Here is a 16,534-nt window from a genome sequence, read left to right as displayed (position 1 = left end):
AATATTTGTTGACTTGTTTTTGTTGGCACCATGGGTGAGATACCTGTCCGGATGGCTGCATATAAAAAGCGACTTAAACCATGCTAAATTGTCTTAGATTGACTCTTAACTGTTTGCAAGTCATGTTGCCATCTTGTATGTTTAATATTTAAACATATTAAAATACTTTGGAAGCAACTGGCTTACCGGATTGAAATGTAAGTTGCCCCTGGGTATAGTTTGCGCATTCCTGATATAGCCTATTGTATATGTGAGAGATTTACTACAAGTCATCATTCTAACTTCATGTTCCTTTTGCATTTCTCCCCTAACCTTAGCACAAAAAGAGTTGAGGATTACAACAATATTTGTAAGTATTCATGTCATTGATAACGATGCATCCACAATTAATTACCTTTAACAGAACCATACCTTTGACTGTATAGCAAGAGCCTTACACAATGTCCAAAGGCTCCCAGCTGGAGGGCTTCTGCATGGACCTGCTGTCTGAAGTAGCCAAGAAAGTGGGCTTCAAGTACAAAGTGCACCTGGTCAAAGATGGCTCTTACGGCAGGCAGGATGATAACGGAAACTGGAACGGGATGGTCGGCGAAGTCGTGAGAGGGGTAAGAACAGAATGAACAACATCAATAAATTAGCTGTGGCACGGTGTATTAGTGGTTAGCATGTTGGCCACACAGTCAGGAGATCAGGAAGACCTGGTTTCGAATCTCGGCCTGAGCATGTTCTTCCTGTGGGTTTTCTCCGGGAGATGCTAGGTTAATTGGCGACTCCAAATTGTCCATAGGTATGAATGTGAGTGTGAATGGTTGTTTGTCTATATGTGCCCTGTGATTGGCTGGCGACCAGTCCAGTGTGTACCCCGCCTCTCACCCGAAGACAGCTGGGATAGGCTCCAGCACCCCAGCGACCCTAGTGTGGATAAGTGTCATAGAAAATGAATGGATAGATGAATAAGGCTTCATCTTTGGCAGGAGGCGGACCTCGCCATTGCACCGCTGACGCTCACGGCGGCTCGGGAGAAGGTGGTAGGGATGACCAAACCCTTCATGCAGACGGGAATAAGCATCCTGATGAGGAAGGACATCTCAGAGGAAACGGGATTCTTTGATTTCCTCACCCCCTTTTCAGCCAAGACGTGGGCTGGCATCGTTGTTGCTTACCTGGCAACTGCTGCTTGCCTCTCACTAGTATCCAGGTGGGTGGAGAAACACTGTGTTGCAATAGCAAATATAATGGAAATGATCTGTTACAGGGTCAAACTCTCTCTTTCAATGTTTCCAGGTGCATTTTCTTCATTTCTATTTATCATTTCTTTCCTCTGTAATGGATAAGAGTTCAAATGTAGCCAAATCCAACACTTTAAAGTCTCCCATAGCCACTAGCCATAGTCACTAGTACTTTCTTCAGAAGTAAATAGCCATCGGGGTATCTAATTAGCATTAGGTTAGACAACATTGACGTTAACAGCAACGACTGCAAGAAACCTCCTTTGTTTTAACTCCACAATATGGCAGTAGCTGCATTTGAAGTTTCACAAGAGGTCAGTATTGAGTAGCTTTATCCTTCTCTGCATGCACTGTAAAATATTAGTTTATCTTATTATTATTATTAGTTGTTCTACTGTTGTTCATCAGCACTATTTCTGCTGGTTGGGCAGTTTGTCTTTGTGCTCTTACAACATTGCTTCTGTTACTGGTGTGTTGTCTAATATCATTGTTAATAAATGTACATGTGGTCAAAGAGAGCTATGATTTCTAATGCACTCCAGTTCATTATTAAAATTAAAAGTCCAGTTATTAGGTGTTTTGTGTAATTTTTTGAAGCATGTTTTTCTTTAACATTTTGAGGCTCCACAATAATTGGAAATTATAGTAATAAGAGACACTTTGTTGGGTTCTGTGTGAAAAGCACTGCTGGATAAATGGTGGGTAGACTGTTTAGCAATTTGGTGTGATCTTTGTGTGAAAGGGGCTAGTGATGGTGGACTTGTTTTTTTACCAGAGTCAGCCCATGTGAGTGGAGTCGTCCTCAGACCGAAGAGAACATCTTCAGTCTTCCGTACAGTTTGTGGTACGCTGTTGGAGCGCTGACTCTGCAAGGTGAGACGTCAAAGCTGACATTTTTGTGTCTTTCTCTGCATTTGACACCTCATTATTTTGTTTTGCCAGGCGCCGGTCCGCACCCCCGAGCACTCTCGGGCCGAGTTATCTGCTGCAGCTGGTGGTTATTCACCGTGGTCATCCTGGCTTGTTATTTCTCCAACCTCAGCTCGTCAAAGAGTCCCGAGTCCACTCAGCTGACGGTGAAAGGATTCCAGGACTTGGCCAATCAGGATGTGATCCAGTATGGATGCCTGAGTGGCTCCTCCACTTTGGCTTTCTTCAAGGTGTGTTTTGATAAACTTATACTACCATCTTCTTCCCTGCTTGTTTTTCATCTATCTTGCTTTTTTCTTTCGGACAGAATTCTGACAACCCAGTGTACCGTAGGATCTATGAACACATGGAGAGAAGTAAAAGTTATGTTTTGACCATGGATGAAGGCATCCAGCGAGCAAATGAGGGCAACTTTGCCTTCATAGGAGAGTCCGTCTCTCTCGACTTGGCGGTGGCGCGTCATTGTGACCTGGTCAGAGCACATGAAGTGGTCGGTATGAGGGGATACAGCATCGCCGCAACGCTTGGTGAGGCTCGTTAACATTCACATGAACACTCTGAAGAGAAAAGTTTGATCCTCATCTAGAATGATTTTCAACAAAATATCATATATGAGGACAAATTATCCGAGGAGATTTGACATAAGATGAAATATTTAACATTTACACAAATACAAAAATGTGTACAAATATTTTTAATATTTTTATAATATTTTAAAGAAATTTGCTAGGAATTTTCCAAAAAATATGATTTTCTGTATAACAAAAAATACCCAATAATAATAGGATTTATTGATTAATAATAATGTTTTTCATTTATTCACATCTTACAAAGGATTACTGTGTTTTAGGTAGTTTTATTAGTAAATTTAATGAAGAAAAGGTGCATTAATAATAATTATTTCTGAATGTTCCTAAATAGGCTTTTTTTACTCACAAACATTTAAAATTTAAAACCATTATAAATAAATAAACAAATCTTATTTTGAGCTGACACAAATAAACAAAACATGTTTGTGTTGCTGAACATTTGTGGGTGAGTTTAAGGGCTAATAAGCTAATAATAAAGAAAAATAGTCATACAAAAATATGCTAGCTGACTGTATTGTTTTAAATAATGGCCCAAAGTTCCGAAATTTACATCCTTTTACATAACATTTGATGTAATTATCGTTGTAGTTGCACATCAGATAGTTTTCCCCTACTTATTATAGATAAAAACGTATTTCTATCTGTGATTAAATCCGATTAATCGCGAGTTAACTATGGGCAACTGTGATTAATCGCGATAATTTTTTTTTTTTTTTTAACAATTGACAGCTGTAATAAATATATATATATGTTTCCAAGGTTCTCCAATCCTCAAAAACCTGAGCGTGGCCATCCTGCAGCTGAGCGAGGCTGGCGAGCTAGCTTATCTTCAGAGTAAATGGTGGGCCAGCAGCTGCATGGTGGACAAGGCCAAGTCCACAGCTGTGCAGCCACACAGTCTCAAGGGGATGTTTGTGGTTCTTGCGTTGGGCCTGACATTGGGGGCGGTGCTGGCCGTCCTGGAGCTCTCCTCCAGGAGTCGTAGCAATGCGACAGCGCAAAAGGTACGTGCTAAATAACATCACTGAAAGAAACAACTCAGATTTTAATCACAAACTTGAGCTTGCAGTGCAATAGCAGACTTAGCAGTCATATAGAACTAATATTCAGCAGCATACTGTTGAAATTCTTTGTATTTTACTACATCCTGCACACAGAAAGCCTTCTGCCGGGTCCTGACTGAGGAAATGAGCTTGCGTTTCAGGAACAAGAATGTAAACAACGCTCAAGAGCCTGCTGATGATAAGGATACAGAGAAGGCATAGAAGCATCCTGAGAAAACTGACACACAACTTTGTTTTCTTCTGATTTGACAGAAACGCTAACTGTAGGTTGAGCTAGTGTACCTTTATATTACAAATAAACTTATATTCACATTGTTAGCTAAATAACAGGTAACAAAAATGTTCTTAAACAATTAACAATTCTAACTGAGCCAACAGCAATATGCATAAAACGTTGTGTAAACAGTCAGCATGCAACAGGATGCAATTATTACAATATGCTGAACTCAATTAAAAGTGTTTATCAAGTGTGTTTCTTGTCGTTTTACTTCTTGTGGTAGTTTGAACAAAGTAATAAGATAAGAGTGGTTAGCGCACACACCTCATAGCTAGGAGACCAGGGTTCAATTCCACCCTCGGCCATCTCTGTGTGGAGTTCACATGCGTGGGTTTTCTCCGGGTACTCCGCTTTCCTCCCACATTTAATTGGTGACTCCAAATTGTCCATAGGTATGAATGTGAGTGTGAATGGTTGTTTGTCTATATGTGCCCTGTGATTGGCTGGCAACCAGTCCAGGGTGTACCCCGCCTCTCGCCCCCGCGACCCTCGTGAGGAAAAGCGGTAGAAAATGAATGAATTAATGTTATGTAATTCTGTTATATGACTTGACTTGTTATATGGCTTTGCTAGGTTCTTTTTGTCATCCGTCCATTTCAACCAGCTTTAGGAACCCTATCACATCTCCAACACATCTTTAGGACTTGATCAAACCAGCTTATGGGAAAAAAAAGGCAGGGAAATGCCACTTAGGTTAAAGTAACTAAGATTTTGATCAAATACTCCAGTGTGGACCTCAGGGGTCAGTTCTCTAAAAAGACCGCAAGACCCAGCTTGCGGACTCACAAATCCTGGTCATCAAAAAAAAGTGGCGATTTACATCGGATCTCCCTCATCTTCTTGTCAAAAAGCACCTTCATCTCCCTTTGCAAGGTGCCGTCGTGTTGCTCTGAGCCTGCCACTACAGTCCCGGTTCCTAACTCCAGGCTGTCTGAGCTGCCGTCACTGCTGGATGTGCTGTCAGACAAGCACAGACCGTTTGGTACGGTCCGCACCTGCTGCCAGGTCTGCTGCCAGTGGGAGGAAGAAGGCTTGCGGATCGCCGTGGGAGTCAGAGGGGAGCTGCTGTGTTTCCTGGGGCAGCTGTGTGAGCGGGTTTTTGTCCTTATCGGGGTGGAAGGTCTTGGGGTGGCTGGGGTCTCTAAAGTCCTTCTAACCCGTAAAGGGGATGAAGGCGGATTAAGAGGGGGAAATTTGGCTTCCCAATGTGAGGGAGGTTGTGGTATGGACTGAGGGATTGGAGGTGGAGGTTCCTCTGGTGGTTCTGTGTCATTATTTTGGATTCTTCCTGTTTCAGAAAATGTCGGCTGCTCTTCTCGAAATGTGTGTGGCTCAGCGTCATTAGATACTGAAGTCTGAAGTTCATTAGAGTCAGGAACTGGACACTTACTGTCCACTGGACTGTCTGGATATGGAGGAGTTTCTAAGTCAAAGCTGTCTTCCAATACGCATGGAGCCACCGGGTTTGAATCCGTAGAGGACATCTTGCTGAAGATCCTTCTCCTGGTCTCCGCAGGATTGTGAATTCTTACCCTATGAGCGCGTTTCATGGGTTCACTCATGGCGCCTTTGCGCATAGCAGCCCTGACCGCTGGTCCTTGAACCAGAGGAGACATGTCTCCGTTCCTGCTGTCTTGAGAGAAAGAGTCGGCGTCCTTGCGTAAAAACAGAGAGGTCCAGTCTTCAGAGGACTGGACGGAGAAGTCGAGGGATGGCTGCCTTTGGTGGCCCTTCATGTGCTTCTGTGCTGCTTTTTGGATGTGCTTTCTGGCCGCGTGGACGGCGTTGCTGGGCTTTATCTGGTAATGGTAATGGTAATGGTTTTATTTCATTTGAACATGTATCAGATTACAATTGAATGCATCACATAATCAGTTCACAGTTCCACATGTCCAAAAGGAGTAGGAAGAAGCAAAGCTTATTAAATCCTACCCCTCCATCTGGTACTTTTACAATCAGTAACTGTTACATTTGTTCACTTCCTGCTTTCTATAATACAGTTTAAGGTTTTTTTTTTGTTTTTTTGTTCTTTTTTTAATAATTACCTCGTACCGAAGTACGAGGTGATATGACCATCCAATGACATAATGGGTACCATAGTAAGTGTCAATATAGTGATATGTATAGCACATCATGACTGGTTCAAGACTCTTCATCCTTGTATTTAGCAAACATCAACTGCTTGTATTGTTTCTTGAATTGGCTCATCGTTGTGCATTGTTTGAGGGTCTTACTCAATCCATTCCATAGTTTGATTCCACATACTGAAATGCTATGGCTTTTTAACGTAGTCCTAGCATATAAGTGTTTTAAATTTAGTTCTTCCCTGAGATCATATTTCTCCTCTCTTGTAGAGAAGTATTGAATGAGATTTTTAGGTAATTGGTTATTTTTAGCCTTATGCATTATTTTAGCTGTTTGAAGATTAACTATATCAGAAAGTTTGAGTATTTGTGATTATCCGAGTTTTTTTTAAGTAAAAGTTTTAAAAATGGCATCTCAGTTAAAAGGATTTGTGATTGTAAGCCTTACCTTGCCATCAATGATGGAAACATGAACAAAGATGGAAGACTCTGCCATTCCCTCCAAGTACACGTGTCGATAACCTACCGGTTTGAATCCATTTCAATTCATGCTTATATATATTCCGTTATTATTATGGAAGTTAATCATTTACCTGGCATCATGCTTTTGAACGCTAATGTCCTCTGGCCAATGAAATCCCGTCCAATGGGGTCATGATCCCAAACCTGGAAGCGCACCAGGGCAATCTGCGGCATTAGAATGTTGAATACCAGGGTTTCCTCCCACATGGGGTTGAAACCTGGAGGACCAGTAGAAAGCACAGATTATCCAATTTGTCCTCCTCATTCATCGACAGGGGCTGCATGGCGGTCTAGTGGTTAGCGTGCAGACTTCACAGCTAGAAAACCCGACTTCAATTCCACCCTCGGCCATCTCTGTGTGGAGTTTGCATGTTCTCCCTGTGCATGTGTGGGTTTACTCCGGGTACTCCGGTTTCCTCCCACATTCCAAAAACATGCTAGGTTAATTGGTGACTCCAAATTGTCCATAGGTATGAATGTGAGTGTGAATGGTTGTTTGTCTATATGTGCCCTGTGATTGACTGGCGACCCTCGTGAGGATAAGTGGTAGAAAATGAAATGAAATTCATCTACAGTCATGACTCCAATCACCACAAAATTGGGTATACACCTTTAAGGGAACTGTGCGTATACTTTGAGATAGATGGGTTTGTTTTTTTTTACCACAACCCATATGAGGCGCCACAAATACAATTGCTTACAATCTTCATTGTTATGTTGAAGTATACCATTATCGTCCACCACTCTGGTTTGCTGCTTTGAACAGTCGACGGGTAGACCGATGATCTCGACCTCCACAAAGGGATCAATGATCTGAAAGTTGTAAGAAAAGTCTTAGAAAATTATCTTTACAGCATGAAACATAGTATACGTATATACTATAGTATATATACATTTTACAGACCTCTCCTCTGTCTCCAAACATGGAGTCTTTGGGTTTGGGAAGCTGCTGACCACTGATGATCTTTAGCACTAACTGAATCTTCTTCTGTCCTGGAAGCGGATCCTCCAAGTGGGGATTAAAGGCACCTAAGAGAGAGGAAAAAGTATAAAAATGCAATGCAGACCAGGGTTCAATTCCACCCTCGGCCATCTCTGTGTGGAGTTTGCATGTTCTCCCCGTGCATGCGTGGGTTTTCTCCGGGTACTCCGGTTTCTTCCCACATTCCAAAAACATGCTAGGTTAATTGGCGACTCCAAATTGTCCATAGGTATGAATGTGAGTGTGAATGGTTGTTTGTCTATATGTGCCCTGTGATTGGCTGGCGACCAGTCCAGGGTGTACCCCGTCTTTCGCCCGAAGACAGCTGGGATAGGCTCCAGCACCCCATGAGACCCTCGTGAGGATAAGCAATAGAAAATGAATGAATGTAATGCATTAAAGGCAAATCGCATGTTCAATATCCACATACCTTTACACATGATTTTAGGCTTGAGTATGTATCCACAGTTTCCGTTGGTTGAGAACTTGGCTTGGTTCAGTTCAAGCATGCGGCCCTCTGTTTGATAGTTCATGGCCACTAAAAAAACAAAAGCACAGTGTGGGAAATAATGATTTGATTTACAAAGACATAAACAGTCCACTAACTAGACAGCCTGTGGATCTTTATCCCATTGGAAATATGTGGACAGGATCTGGAAACAGATTTCACGATTTGACTCAACTACAAATTCATTCATTCATTCATTTTCTACCGCTTTTTCCTCACGAGGGTCGCGGGGGATGCTGGAGCCTATCCCAGCTATCTTCGGGCGAGAGGCGGGGACAAACAACCATTCACACTCACATTCATACCTATGGACAATTTGGAGTCGCCAATTAACCTAGCATGTTTTTGGAATGTGGGAGGAAACCGGAGTACCCGGAGAAAACCCACGCATGCACGGGGAGAACATGCAAACTCCACACAGAGATGGCCAAGGGTGGAATTGAACCCTGGTCTCCTTCAACTACAAATAAATTACTAATTTTGTGTTTATTCTTGTTGTAAACAGACAAACTTACAAAGTACAGGGTCATATAAGTATTTCACCCACTGCATATATTTTTGTACCTAATATAATACCCAACTTATTGAACAGGTCATACCCATGTGACATCCTGCATTCCAGTAGGGCTGTGGGTTGAAGTTGCTGGAGTCCACCCTGTAGTTGGACGGGTAGACCCTGAGGAGTTGGCGCTGGTTGAAGCGTACCAGTGGACCGGGTTTTAGCTGCAGGATCTGGTTCATGACGGTCTCGTTGAGCGACGACACCTGCCAACTATTGGCAAATGCTACCAGAGACAAAACGGACTCTATGAGCGTTCCCATTCCCCTAAGATGCCTTAACTGAGGGTACCTTGTGTCTCGATGTCATGCACTCGGACGGATTTTGTGTACTCGACAAGGTCAGAGAGAGCGCGGGACAGCCTCATTGTTTTCCTTTTTCTGCAGAGAACATCATAAAAATACATTAGAGAAGGGGTCTCAAACTCAATTTACCTGGGGGCCACTGGAGCTAGGGTCTGGGCAAGGCTGGGCCGCATCAGGTTTTCCAAAAAAAAATGCATTTATTAAAAACGGAAAAATATACAAACTTTTTCAGTGCTTTGGTTCCAATTTTCTACAATAAAAGCTCTGATAAAACATTCTACTGTTCTCAAATAGCTTAATTTTTATTTTTCTGCACAAAATAAGATAAAAAATAAATAAATACACAAATCAAGAATAAAGAAAATCAATCAATCAGTAATAAATAAATATAATAATAATAATAATAATAAAACAGCAAATAATAAAAACTTAAGAAACCACATATAGTTGGTGGGTAGACAAATTATTTTTTTCAGATGAAAATTAACAAAGCATTATTAGAGCCCTGTAGATATGACAAAACACGACTATAGTCACATTTATACTCTTTTTATTTACAACATATTGCCCAACTGCAGGGTCTTGAGACACATGCTAACTCGCAAACTAGAGAACTAGCGACCTAAACGGTAGCCTTCAAGTTATTTCCTTTAAACTTAAATAGCCAAAAACTTACCACTTCCACACGGATAGGGAGGATAACTATTAACAGTTATTTAACCTTTAACATGAACATTAATCAAACGTAATAATTTTTTCTGGGTACATGATACCATACAGCATCCATATCAAACTTGCGCGGGTCACACTAACATTAAACTTTCATATCAAGGCGGGGGCCTCAAATTAGTGTCCTGTGGGCCACATTTGGCCCACGGGCCGCGTGTTTGAGACCCCTGCATTAGAGGCCTCAAAATGGGTGGGGTTTAATAATAGCGCCACCATGTGGTTTATTTGTCAGTAAAATAAAAGCCCAGGCAACATAGCATGGGTTCATGTTTTGATAAATGCTCACCGTTTGTGTGCAGCGGTAAGAGTTGGCTTACTTTGGGTGATAAACAATCTGTGTCCTGTCCCTGCTGCTGCTGCTATAGTCCGACTCTCCATCAGACCTGCCTTGACTCCTCACTCGGATTCCTTTTTTCCTCTGCAACAATAACACATCTCCTGTTTTTAAAGCTTTCTTAGGGTGTCCAGAAGAGCAAAACAAGGATGGACCTTGCGTTTGAATCTCCTCATGATTGACCTGCCGAATCGTCTCTTCTTCTTTGGTTGACGTGCAGCGAAACCGCTGTTCTCCTCCTAAAAAGAGTCATGTGATCAGTACACGGCTGTATTTCATCTGTTCATTTCACTCATGAACTTGCCTGTGAATTCTCTTCGTCTTCTTCCTCCTCATCTTCTTCCTTTTCATCCCCAGTGTCTTCATCAGACACGTCTCCTTCCTCAGCATCAGGGTCAATGTTTGCCGGGAGCTTCTTTCCCTGAAACACAACCAGCACATACAATACAGTAGCTACCATATAAATATATATAATATATAATAATATAATAATATAATAATATAATAATATAATAATATAATAATATAATAATATAATAATATAATAATATAATAATATAGTGGTGTGGAAAAAGTGTTTGCCCCATTCACATTTAAATTTTTCAGATCATCAACATAACATAAAACATAACTGAGATTTATTGACATCTATCAGTCTGGAAAAGGTTATAAAGCCATTTCTAAAAATTTGGGACTTTATATTGAGTTTTGGACTCCTATAGAGCAGGTACACACAATAACCAGCACACAAAGCTTTCTAGATCTTCCAGAATCTGCACCTATTTCGGATGTATTTCTTTGGATTTCATGCAAAAATGGTCTGTTTAAATTTATTCCAACGACGGCGAGACGCCCACTCCACTGTGGTTGGTCACACATCTAAGTGCTTAGGAGTTGTGCTGCTAGCTGCCGAATCCAACTTTATAGATATTGATAAATGGTACAAGAAATGATCATCCATATTCAATGTCCGCTTTTATCATATGTGTTTGATCCTGAATTGGATCCGGAAGTAAAGACTGAACAGTCCGAAGTTTCTCAAGAAAAGAGGTTTCTTCAAGATGTCTCTTAATGGTAATTAGCTTTAGCATTTGTGTGGAGTTTGCATGCGTGGGTTTTCTCCGGCTACTCCGGTTTCCTCCCACATTCCAAAAACATGCTAGGTTAATTGGCGACTCCAAGTTGTCCATAGGTATGAATGTGAGTGTGAATGGTTGTTTGTCTATATGTGCCCTGTGATTGGCTGGCGACCAGTCCAGGCTGTACCCCGCCTCTCACCCAAAGACAGCTGGGATAGGCTCCAGCACCCCCTGCTATCCTTGTGAGGAAAAGCGGTACAAAATGATTGATTGATTGATTGTTGTTCGAAAACCAACACATGTTTGGACTGAGAAAAGTTCTGCCCACAAAGAAAACAATGTGTTTTATATTCAGGAGCCTCACCTTGACCAATATTTTGCCCTTGAGGATTTCAGGCGATGGCAACTTCTTGCATTCATAGATGTTGACATGGGACAGGTCCAGCTTGTCCTGCAATACCTCTTTTAGGTACTCTGCCATCTTTTTCTGCTGTGGTACCGTGCAATGGTTCTCTATGGACAAAATGACTGGGTACCTGCAAAGGGTTTGTGGTGGTAATTGTAGCTGACAAATTGTTTTCTATTAGCTAATGAGCTGAATCAATACATACTGTGATTTGGTGAAGGCGTATTTATTGATGGTTTCAATGACGTCTTTGAAGAGTATTTTTGAGGTCAAAGTGTACCCGTGGTGGATGATGGGCTCCCCATCTGGTCCATCCCAGCAGTCCACTGCAGAAGAACATTTGACATGAGTAAATGCGACAAAATGTTGCTGCAGGTTGAAGATGATCACCTTCCACGCAGCGACATCCAGCCTGGAGGACATAAGCATACATCTCCACGCTGGACTGAGACAATAGCTGGTCACCAGTCAGGTAGGTGTTGTGTGATGTGGCGATGAAGTAGTTGTACAGAGGCTGTGTCATATCTTGGTTCACTTGGTTGTGCTCCGGGTTGAAGATGTCCCCACCGGGGCTTCGCATGTAGTTGGTGAAACCTGATGGAAGGACAATATAATGGACGTCACAAAACTGTGGTGAGACCAGCCATGTTGTTTGGTCTAGAGACAGTGCCACTGAGGAAAAGACAGGAAGCAGAACTGGAGGTAGCAGACATGAGGATGCTGAGGTTCACATTGGGAGTGACCAGGATGGATAGGATCAGGGACAAGTACATCAGAGGGACATTACATGTTAGAGGCCTTGGAGATAAAGTCAGAGTACTGTATTTGCTCATACCGTCTATTCCCAGGACCATACGTTGCAGGTTCTCAGGACACGGCTCAAACTTGGCCACAATGTCAACCAGGTGCTCTCTGGCCAGACCTCGCATCTGCCAACATGAACATTTGAATCAATTGTGGCATTTACCAATTTAGTTACAGTTACTGAATGCTTTTGACCCTTTAAGGAACAGTCCTTCTCACTTGCGTTTGACAAAGACAAAATGAGCCAATCAAGGACAAGCAAACCTCTACACAGGTGACTTAGATTTGCACTTTTCTGCTGGCAATTAAAAAGAGCCGACATTTTTCCACTTTTTCCTCGATTGGAAATAGTGGACCTGGCAATTTTCCACCATCTGAGATAGTAATTAGAGCCATGCAGTGCTATAATTCTGGTATTGGGTTGTGAAGCTTAACACATGACACTCATTTCACACAGATATCCTGCCAAATTTCTGCATCAGAAGCCACCCTCACAGACAAATTTTATACCGTAATATACAGTGTGAAAAGCCCCAACACAAGAATTTGGTGGTTTCATCAGTTGTGAGGTGCATCCCACTAAAAAGTACCGGCAATTTTGCTGGAAAATGTGTAAGAATTATCACAAAAATGCTACATTTATCCCCCTGTGCCTTTTACACAAACAATTCATGGACAAATAATATTCCTGTTTGCACTTTCACATAGCAACGTGGCATTCAGAATCAGATAAACAATGACATGCAGGCCAGTGTTGGATGTGATGTATAAAATACTTGTCGGACAGTAACAAATGATTTCAACACAACAAGGCACAAGAAGTGTGCCTTTCATACTGGCACTGTCCTGCCTCTGTTACACTTCTCATACCATTGCCATAGTTGCTAAAAGTTGGTGCTTTTATAGCAAAATGTGATTCCTAGCTTACAAGGAGCGTGAAAGGGGCTTCTGATGCCGCAATTTAGGAGGATATCTGTGTGAAAGAGGCTTGACGGCTTTCAACACGACATATCAATAGATGTGAATGCTGTTAAACTTCACATGCATGCCCAAAATTATGGCATTCCCTTTCACACAGGCAGTGTATCTCAGAATATGGAAAATTCCCGGGTAGACTTCCTCCATTTTTTCATTGTACCTTCTGCTCATGCTCCAAAAAGCGGGCAAGATCATGCAGATCCATGACTTCTTTCTGATTACTGTAGGATATCAAGAGAAGATAAAGGTCTCTTCGCGTGGAGATCATCTTATAGAAAGAGCAGAATTCCTCAAAACCCAAAGTGCCCTGGTTCTCGTCCGTGTCTGCGTCCTGCAAAGGTAAAGACACAGTGGGTCTGAGTGGGGTTTCCAGAAGATGTTCAACCTTCAGATGGCCTTACTTGGAACATCTGCCTGACTTTCTGCTTGGGTAGATTGACGTTGAGCTTGTGGAGCAGCTGGTGAACTTCTCCGATGCTTAAGGTGCCATCGCCGTTTTTGTCGGCCTCAGAGAATGTCTGCTGTAGCCACCTAAAAGCTGCAGTTAAGGAACCAGGAGAACCATTTAGTCCTTCAACCTTTCACATCTTCAAACTAGCTTTAGCTACTAGATGTGGCAAGTGGGAGTGCTTGAAGGATATTGATCTCTGGTGCGTTGCCTTCGAGCCAGGCTGTCTTCATCACTGATGCCAGCCATGAGGTACTTCAGCCCGGTGATCCATGTCCGTGCCTCCTCGGCATTGGTGGTCACCAAGTCCAGGGACTTGACACGCTCACCGTAGTAAATACTGAAGCAGCAGTTTGGGTCAAAGCGGTTGTCTGCGTACCTCCTGAAGACCTCAGACTTTTTGCCCTCGCACACTTCGTGGATGGAGTCAATGGTTACTGGAAACCATGGAGGAAATACAACGCTGTCACTTTAAAATAATTGACTCATATGATATCTTGGTATTGCTATGATATGCTGTGATGATTTGAGCTTATATAAGCCTTCTTTTTTTGGGGTATTTCATATTAGCATCTAATTTTGGGGGCTTTATATAGCAAGAAACCATATTTGGTAACAAGCATATTTTAGCAAGCAGATAGATGACAACTTTTTACTATGGTACCCATTATGTCATTGTATGCTCATATCATTTTGTACTTCGATACGTGGCAAAAAAACCTTAAATTATATTAGGAAAGCAGGAAGTGAACAAATGTAACAGTTACTGATTGTAAAAGTACCAGATGGAGGGGTAGGATTTAATAAGCTTTGCTTCTTCCTACTCCTTTTGGACATGTGGAACTGTGAACTGATTATGTGATGCATTCAATTGTAATCTGATGCATGTTCAAATGAAATAAAACCATTACCATTCCCATTTTTTCCCTGAGAAAAATATACAAATATATTTTTTTGTAGGGGTATTTGTTATTGTTCCATTCCAGAGTGTACCTCGCCTCTCGCCCTAAGACAGCTGGGATAGGCTCCAGCATATGCGTGACCCTAATGAAGATAAGCGGTAGAAAATGATAATAATGGTAATGGTTTTATTTCATTTGAACATGCATCAGATTACAATTGAATGCATCACATAATCAGTTCACAGTTCCACATGTCCAAAAGGAGTAGGAAGAAGCAAAGCTTATTAAATCCTACCCCTCCATCTGGTACTTTTACAATGAGTAACTGTTACATTTGTTCACTTCCTGCTTTCCTAATATAGTTTTTTTTTATTTATTTATTTATTTTTTTGTCCTGTACCGAAGTACAAGCTGATATGAGCATCCAATGACATAATGGGTACCATAGTAAGTGTCAATATAGTGATATGTATAGCACATCATGACTGGTTCAAGACTCTTGAATGGATGTGTTATTGTTCACAATTATTAAATAATTAGCAATTTTTATGAAAACAAATGTAAAATCTTGGAATTATATTACTTTGTTATTGAAAATATATAAATAGTATAAAGTTTTTCCCTCAAATATTTCTCCCCACAGCTTTTAGATGTACCTAATGTTATGTGTGTTGGGTGTTCCCCTGTAAAGGGAATGATTGCTGCCTCGGAACAAAAGAATAATTACAAGATTAATTTAGCTAAGAAAGAAAGAAATGTTGGAGTAATGAAGGCTCACTTTTGGCTTTGTCATGTTTCTTGGATGGCCGCCACCTGATGCAGGACCTGTGCTCGTCCAGGTAGTAAAACCTCACAAGGCCCTTCTTCTTTCCCTTCAGTTTGCTCATCTGTGTTCCCATCTGCATGGTGCACATGGACCTCTCCACTATGGATGGAGGGGGTGGGGGAGGGGGTGGGGGATCACACACACATATATATATAATAGTAGATGCAATGCAAGCCAGGACATGCTATTATGAGATTATAGTCTGCGTCATACTGGGATTTACATGCTAATCATGAGTGACACTTGTGGTATACTGGATCAGGTTGTCAAAATAGTGCAATTTTATTTCAATGTAATGATTATTTTCCATAAAGTGTGTTTTTGTGTGTGTGTAATCTGACACAAGTACATGTGACACAGCCTGGCTCGTCATGCAGGCTAATCCTAAAGGATTGTCTCTACTCCATATGCCCATTATTGACTCAAGGGCCTCCCTGGTCTATGCTTCAAGTGCAACAATTGTCTCCGTAATTTTGCCGGTGTTCCAAAAGTTCCAAAAGTCTTACCTAATTGCCCCAGTCTCCATTTCGGCTGAGCGACCACACTCCCGCCGATCCAGAAAAACTCCTCCGCCAGCCTGGAGATGGAGGCTTTCTGCCACAGTTTAGGTGAGCTCATGATGGACATAGTGGGGGAGTTGGGGGGGTTGCATGGCATCTTGGGGCTGGATGGTGAGAACACACCCGGCGATAGCGAACCCAGAGACTGAAAGGTGGTCTTTTTGGGTGCGAGAGAAGCCTGCATCGGGGGGGTTCCGCTCATCCCCGGTGATGATGGAGGCGCCATCGCCGGGCTGATCCCTGAAGTGGACATTTGAGGATGCTGTCCCATGAGCCCTTATATGCCCACTAATATCCTTAAGCTTTGGTGTCCTGAAGGTGGCTCATCCTGAGAGCGGGTTCCCCCTCATCAGCCTGGCGTAGGTCATCCATGTATGTTCCCTCAGAGAAGAAGAGCGCAGCATGTGACTGCTTCTAA

General features: G+C 42.0%; 2 protein-coding genes across 3 annotated transcripts in view; one reads left to right on the top strand and one right to left on the bottom strand.

Annotated features, from left to right (window-relative positions):
* The window catches only part of si:dkey-183j2.10 (probable glutamate receptor), a 6,541-nt gene extending 2,262 nt beyond the window's left edge, over positions 1 to 4,279 (top strand). For both annotated transcript variants that reach the window (XM_058054754.1, XM_058054755.1), the window contains 8 exons: positions 318 to 349; positions 426 to 605; positions 975 to 1,198; positions 2,005 to 2,102; positions 2,172 to 2,389; positions 2,467 to 2,686; positions 3,509 to 3,753; positions 3,907 to 4,279. In XM_058054754.1, the coding sequence (XP_057910737.1) occupies positions 318 to 349; positions 426 to 605; positions 975 to 1,198; positions 2,005 to 2,102; positions 2,172 to 2,389; positions 2,467 to 2,686; positions 3,509 to 3,753; positions 3,907 to 4,014 (1,325 nt within the window). In that variant the 3' untranslated portion in view covers positions 4,015 to 4,279. The remainder of the gene's footprint in view (positions 1 to 317; positions 350 to 425; positions 606 to 974; positions 1,199 to 2,004; positions 2,103 to 2,171; positions 2,390 to 2,466; positions 2,687 to 3,508; positions 3,754 to 3,906) is intronic.
* plch2b (phospholipase C, eta 2b) lies at positions 3,775 to 16,534 on the bottom strand. The gene is made up of 20 exons (XM_058054757.1): positions 16,063 to 16,534; positions 15,509 to 15,655; positions 14,022 to 14,265; positions 13,782 to 13,911; positions 13,541 to 13,711; positions 12,434 to 12,527; positions 11,989 to 12,192; positions 11,804 to 11,924; positions 11,557 to 11,728; positions 10,418 to 10,534; positions 10,269 to 10,352; positions 10,097 to 10,197; positions 9,037 to 9,125; positions 8,786 to 8,971; positions 8,109 to 8,216; positions 7,601 to 7,725; positions 7,425 to 7,509; positions 6,768 to 6,914; positions 6,623 to 6,696; positions 3,775 to 5,889 (listed from the first exon to the last, which is right to left on the bottom strand). The coding sequence occupies exons 1-20, from the start codon at positions 16,385 to 16,387 to the stop codon at positions 4,873 to 4,875; spliced, it is 3,741 nt and encodes a 1,246-aa protein (XP_057910740.1). The 5' UTR covers positions 16,388 to 16,534; the 3' UTR covers positions 3,775 to 4,872.

This window comes from Doryrhamphus excisus, chromosome 18 (assembly GCF_030265055.1).
Source record: "Doryrhamphus excisus isolate RoL2022-K1 chromosome 18, RoL_Dexc_1.0, whole genome shotgun sequence".
Classification (NCBI taxonomy): Eukaryota; Metazoa; Chordata; class Actinopteri; order Syngnathiformes; family Syngnathidae; genus Doryrhamphus; species Doryrhamphus excisus.
Note: the sequence above shows the minus strand (reverse complement) of the source record. Positions and strands in the feature narration are given on the sequence as shown.

Excerpts from the sequence above, each read along its gene's own strand:
- plch2b (XM_058054757.1), bottom strand. The coding sequence starts at position 16,387 with ATGGGACAGCATCCTCAAATGTCCACTTCAGGGATCAGCCCGGCGATG. Across the intron at positions 13,912-14,021 it reads AGGCAACGCACCAGAGATCA|GTGGCTACAGCAGACATTCT; the intron begins ATATCCTTCAAG and ends TGCAGCTTTTAG. Across the intron at positions 12,193-12,433 it reads TATGGTCCTGGGAATAGACG|GTTTCACCAACTACATGCGA; the intron begins GTATGAGCAAAT and ends TCCTTCCATCAG.